Source organism: Coffea eugenioides, chromosome 11 (genome assembly GCF_003713205.1).
Source record: "Coffea eugenioides isolate CCC68of chromosome 11, Ceug_1.0, whole genome shotgun sequence".
NCBI classification, from domain to species: Eukaryota; Viridiplantae; Streptophyta; class Magnoliopsida; order Gentianales; family Rubiaceae; genus Coffea; species Coffea eugenioides.
The window spans coordinates 11,579,529-11,585,777 of record NC_040045.1 but is presented as its reverse complement, the minus strand read 5'-3'; the positions used below and the strand labels follow the sequence as shown (position 1 = coordinate 11,585,777).

The 6,249-nt window shown below is 35.9% G+C and overlaps 1 protein-coding gene across 2 annotated transcripts; it reads left to right on the top strand.

Annotated features, from left to right (window-relative positions):
• The first annotated feature begins 1,325 nt into the window (after window positions 1–1,325).
• On the top strand, window positions 1,326–4,492 carry LOC113751656 (cysteine-rich receptor-like protein kinase 10). Of its 2 annotated transcripts, none has more exons than XM_027295743.1 (7): window positions 1,326–2,233; window positions 2,666–2,800; window positions 2,903–3,024; window positions 3,123–3,333; window positions 3,454–3,691; window positions 3,869–4,016; window positions 4,128–4,492. In XM_027295743.1, the coding sequence occupies exons 1-7, from the start codon at window positions 1,384–1,386 to the stop codon at window positions 4,461–4,463; spliced, it is 2,040 nt and encodes a 679-aa protein (XP_027151544.1). In that variant the 5' UTR covers window positions 1,326–1,383; the 3' UTR covers window positions 4,464–4,492. The 2 variants fall into 2 exon arrangements, with proteins under 2 accessions (XP_027151544.1, XP_027151545.1); XM_027295744.1 differs by having other exon boundaries at window positions 1,814–2,105.
• The last annotated feature ends 1,757 nt before the right edge of the window (window positions 4,493–6,249 follow it).

Sequence of the window (6,249 nt, the reverse complement as noted above, 5' to 3'; positions counted from 1 at the left end):
GCAAAAGTTTGTTAGAGCTTTTTTAGTTCCATGTTGAAGACTAGGGGTGAAATACATATATATATATATACATATCTATATTTTGGTAATAAAAAGTTTGGATAGATCTGGTTCCTGTCACCACCACGAAATATGGCATATTAGGTTAATGAAAAAAATTTTTGTTTAGGATTGAAAGCATTAAACCCTCTTTGAATTTTATCCCCAGTTACACTTTATTTTTCTCCTCCCTCCCCTTCAACTCAATAAATAGGCATATTGCCCCATTGCTTTATATATTTAGGACAAAAGTACTCATTCCATATTATTTATTATTTATTCTTTTTTCTCTTTTTTGTCCTTTTTCTTCTTGTCCATTTTTTTAATTTTTTTGGGTTTTCTTCCTTCTCTCATGTGACTAACTGCTTTCTTCTCTTTACTATTATTATTTACATTTTATTTTTTATTTTTTATTTTTTTGATCCCATACCCTTCCTACCCGCAACTAACAAGTGCATGATTTGAATTCTAAACTTGACAATTGGGAAGACTCTAATAGCTTGATTTTAATTTTCTTGAACTTATTCTTTATTTATTTCTATATTTATAACTTTTTGTTATTAGAATTAATAATGATATAAAGTCTATATACAACCAAGTATATATTATCTATATGCATAAACTATTTCATATATTATTTAAATCAATACGTTTAGAGTTTAAAATAAATTAATTTTTAATGACAAATATAACAAATTCAGATTGAAATAATATGGTAGTTAATCAACAATTAAAAAACGTAAATAAAAATATTAGTTACTCGGGATGTACTTTTAAATATTAAGTAATTTAAAGTCCTAGTCTGTTAATATCTTTTTAAATAGTCAAATTGCTAGTAATATACACTCTTATAATGACATGCATATATTAATTTTTTACCGGTTTGTCTTGAATTTTCTAATAGAGTAAATAAATAAAACAAGAATGAATTCTTCGAGGAAATTCCTTGGAGAAATTAGGTACATTTGGAAAATTCTTCGAGGAAGACTTGTACTCGCTTAAAGGAGACACGGCAGTTGAGTTGACTGGACCTCGATCCCAGTATCCCGTTTTATTAATCTGCAGAATATCGTGCAAAAAAGACAAAGCATGGAAGTGTGGGGCGTCCTCACTTTTTCACTCCCGTCAGCGTCAACGACAAAGACTTTCGTTACTTTCCTGATTCCTGTTTTCACACATGAAAGAACGTGGAAGCAGGATGACCAGCTAATCTTTCAGAAGTCTTCCTAAGTGACTTCGTTCCCTGGCATAGTGGATTTCATACTAATATCTCAAGGATCAAGCACGCCTGCATACAAAAATTGACAACTGTTTATTTTTTATCATCTACCTGATCTGATCAAAATGATCTCCAGAAGTGTATTAATCTCGTGTTTCCAGCTAATTTGTTTGATTAGCTTCGACACCACACTGATTCATGCCGATGCTTGGTGCCACAATTCTGCATATAATCCTAACAGCACTGCTGGCAGAATGTACACAGACAACTTGAATTTCCTCCTTTCCATTCTATCCTCGAATGCTTCTTTGGCAAGCAGGAATGGCTTCTACAATTTCACTGCTGGCCAGGACCCCTCTAACATGGTCTACGGCCTATTTAATTGTCGAGGAGATGTGAATCCCGATGGTTGTGGACGATGTGTAGCAAACGCCCGTGGGGATATTCTAAAGACATGCTGGAATCAAACGACTGCTTTTATGTCGTACGACGAGTGCTTGTTGCGTTATTCAAATGAGTCCATGTTCTCCAGGGCCGATCAGGGGATCATCTTCTATAGGTTGAATAAAAAGAATGCCACTGATCCAGACAAGTTCAACCAGGTCTTAAGTGATATGATGAATGACATAGCAAGTCAGGCTGCAAATGCTCGGTCAGGGAAGAAATTTGCTATCAAAGAAGAGGATTATTCCCCATTTCAGAGGAGATTATACGCCCTTGGACAATGTACTCCAGATCTTTCCAGTCTTGACTGCGAGAATTGCCTTAGAAGCGCCATTTCTCAAGTACCCACATACTGTAATAACCGTCAGGGCTGTAGAGTTGCGTTTTTTAGCTGCAATATTAGGTATGAACTCTACAAGTTTTACAATTCTGTAAGCCCAGCACCCGAGCCTGCATTGAGTCCTAGTCCTCCTCCTCCTCCTCCTCCTCCTCCTCCTCCACTTCCTCCTTCCAATTCTACTAGTAGTGAAGGTAAGTTCCAGTTCTTAATAAAATGATATGAATTTATCTGAACTCTTAATTGCAATTTTGTTTTAGGATTAGTTAGTAATTCAAGTCTTTCACACTTGTAGCTATTGAGCCACACCTGGTAGTCAACAGCTATAGTCATCAAGTTCTCACGTGGATTGTATAGATTTCATTACTTTTTTGCAGCCAATTGCTCGCTTCATGAAGCAGCGGAAGAAGAAATCCCGAATCTTTTTCTCTATATATAACTATGAAAACCACAAAAATCTCCATTGGTCGGTTATTTTGACAAAATCCAGTATTGGAATTTAAACTGTCTTATTTGTTAAAGAATCTAAAGGAATGAATGGATCTGAATATTTCACTTTTAGATCCTTGTCTACTTTACTCTAAAAACAGAATTTTGAGCTAAAGAACTTTTATCAATTTATCCAGAGGGGGGCGGAATCTCAACACAAACAATTGTTGCAATTGTTGTCCCAATAGCTCTTGCCATTGTGCTATTGGTCGTGGGCTTCTGCATAGCAAGGAGACCCAGGAAGCCATATTTTGCCATTAGCAAAACAAGCGGTAAATTATAAGGACTAAGAAGTGCAGTTGCAGTAAACACATTTATCATTCTTAAAGGGTCGATTCATTTAATTCACTAAGTCTGTACCATTTTTGCTGCAGGTGCAAGTGAAATCTCAATCAAAGAATCGTTACAATATAACCTCAGTGATATTCAAGCCGCCACGAACAACTTTGCCGTTGGAAACAGAATTGGAGAAGGTGGATTTGGACCTGTATACAAGGTACATTAAGTTTAAGCCATTTTCAAGTATGCTGAAAACTTATGAATATGATCGTTGTAAATCAAAATTTTGCTTATACTTTGTTAATTTGCAATCAGGGTACACTTCATAATGGACAAGAGATAGCTGTGAAAAGGCTATCAAGAAGCTCAGCTCAAGGTACAGAAGAATTTAAAAACGAAATTGCCCTGGTTGCTAGGCTTCAACACAGAAACTTGGTCCGACTACTTGGTTTCTGCTTGGAAGGAGAAGAAAGAATACTCATCTATGAATTTGTGACCAACAAAAGTCTTGACTACTTTCTCTTTGGTTAGGTTCCAGTCAAACACCCTTGATTTATTTTGGAATTGATTGTCGAGTCTTTTTTGGAAATTAACTTTTGTAGTTAAAGAAACTAACAAAGATGTGCCATGTTTGTTGATGGTATAGACCCAGAAAAGCAACCATTGTTGGACTGGTCAAGACGATTCAAGATCATAGGAGGAATAGCAAAAGGACTTCTTTATCTTCATGAAGATTCTCGACTTAGGATTATACATCGTGATCTTAAAGCCAGTAACGTATTATTAGACAGAAATATGAATCCAAAGATCGCTGATTTTGGCTTGGCAAGGCTCTTTGGAGTTGATCAATCTGAAGGAAATACAAGTAAAATCGCAGGAACATAGTAAGTTCTGCACCCACATCTTGTTATCTACATGGTTATATGATTGTAATAACACAATGATCCCACTATCTTTAAAACTCTAATATTTAATTACATTCTCTACATTTTGTCATCATCAGTTTTAAATTTTCAAATTGCTGAATCCTGAAGTGTATTACAAATGGTTCTAATTTGTAGTGGTTACATGGCTCCTGAATACTTGCACGGCTTGTTCTCTGTAAAATCAGACGTGTTCAGTTTTGGTGTTCTTATTTTAGAAATTCTAAGTGGCAAGAAGAACAGTCAGTTCAACCAAGCTCATGGAGGAGATGACCTTCTAAGCTATGTAAGTGCAAAATAAAAATCTCATTTTCTTGGAATTCTCATTGGAGAGCTCTTGTATACATTTGAATGAGACAATTTATTCCACTATCATCACTTGCAATATATGTTGCAGGCTTGGAGGCAATGGAGGGATGGAACACCATTAGCATTGGTAGATCCAACAATCGGAGATACATATTCAAGAAATGAAGTTATTCAAAGCATCCATGTTGGCTTGCTATGCGTTCAAGACGAAATTGAACAAAGGCCAACCATGGCTTCAATAGTTCTCATGCTCAATAGTAACTCTATAACGTTGCCTGCACCTAATCCGCCTGCATATTTTGGTCGTAGTAGAACACAAAGCTCACCTAACGATTTACCAGTATCTGATACATCAACCAGCACCAAGTCACCACCAAACCCGTCTATCAACGAAGTTTCAATCACTGAGTTATATCCTAGATAAACAACAGCAGAATTATAGACATTTCTAATCATGTCAACTAGTTGCATTGGCAAAATTTGTCAAGATTTTGTAAGTTCATTTTTTAATTTATTGTTTTGTACTTAGCAGGTCTTTATCTGAATTCTAGTACATAAAGGTCATGAATTTTGTATCCAAGAGGTCTAATAGGTTAGTGGCATTCTTCACTTTCGGTGCTTTGAGCATTTACTTGCAACTAGTGATCAAGTGCTCTAGACAATGGTATTGAAAGATTGGAAAACAGCATTATTGTTGCATTTGTCTCCTTATTGATTATTACTAAATTGATGCTAAGCCGTGTGCTAATTTTCAAAGGATAAAGAGACAACAGATAAAATGTCCATGACTAACAGAGGTGAATGAAATATTCAATACAAAGTACAAATGCACATGTAGAAGAGATATTAATGGCAAATACAAAGTCGAATAGACTTTAACGGGTGTTAAAAGAAACGAGTTTTCAATAGGCTGTTAATAGAAGATAAATATTAATAGATGACGTGGAAGAAGTTAACAAAGATACATCCTGCAATAAGAAAATGAGATATAGGCATTTGAAGGACAACAAATCAGCACTATACCTCCAAAAAGAAGTGATGAAGTTCAGGTCAGTGTAACAGAAGAACGCGAGCGATTTTTCAATTGGAAATTACTACTAACACTATCTAATATCTACATGATTGGATTCGTATTCGAGCCTCCTCCAGAAGCGAAAGATAAGTCACACAAATTAACACGATGATATGAAGCATTTTTGTTATATATTTTATAATTAATTCCCTCCTATTGTCTTAACAACTATGCATTAATTGGCGGATTCTATTCACTTTTGGTATTTGTGCTTATCACAGGAAGTTGGAACAAAATGTAGTGAAACTGTGCAAATTTCCCACTCCAATTGTGGTTTGGCGTAGGCGCGTCAAGTCAGGCCTTAACGTGTCCAAGAAATGCGGGAAAGACGCGTGACACCAACTGCCAATTGGAAGTGCAACATGGGGCCACGAACATTCCATTAGTTGCTCGGTTGATTTGAATTGACAAGGGAAATTTAGCACAAATAGGAGATGTGCCAATTAGGAGATCTCCTAATTTGTGGGCCGCGGCAAAAGAGGTAATGGAAGTCAACAAGGACTAGGACTTTTCTTTTCCTTTGCTTTCTGGGTAGCCGTATAAGGGTAGAAAATTGATAGATAGGAAGAATAGCAGATGATTTTTTCATTACTTTTAGCTTTAGACTTTTTCGTCTTATTGATTGTTCTCTATTCCACCGAATTGAATCATCTTAATTGCGAAACGATGTACGCAGAAATCACTTTTGCAAATCTGTGTGAGATTGATTCACCAGAGATGAACTAAATCCCTTTTGCTAGTCAAGGAACAACAGGGGTTTTGGTTCATCTAAAAATTGTGAAATCGAATTAATTTTATTTATACTTCTTATTTACTGGTATTTGCATGTTCTCTGTTTGTAGTGTTTATGGTTGTTTTGTTAATTGAAATCCTGGGCCCGGACGTTGAATTAATTTAGCAACCTGATGTCAATTAGACCGTTAAATCCGTAATTGTTTAATTGCTCTATAATAGTGACAACTGGCATGATTGGATTTGGGTCGGGGAAATACGCAGGCTAATCTAAAATAACCTTGGTAGTGTGTTATTTGGTTAGAATAAGGCTCATCTAATACGAAAAGCAATTGGAGAATTAAATCTTACGGGCGTACCTAAGGTTATTTCTCAATTAGAGTAGTGATTGACGGCCGTACCTCAG

Coding starts and splice junctions, on each gene's coding strand:
- LOC113751656 (XM_027295743.1), top strand. CDS start 1,384: ATGATCTCCAGAAGTGTATTAATCTCGTGTTTCCAGCTAATTTGTTTG. Junction 2,801..2,902: donor TGCCATTAGCAAAACAAGCG/GTAAATTATAAG, acceptor TTTTTGCTGCAG/GTGCAAGTGAAATCTCAATC. Junction 3,692..3,868: donor AGTAAAATCGCAGGAACATA/GTAAGTTCTGCA, acceptor TCTAATTTGTAG/TGGTTACATGGCTCCTGAAT.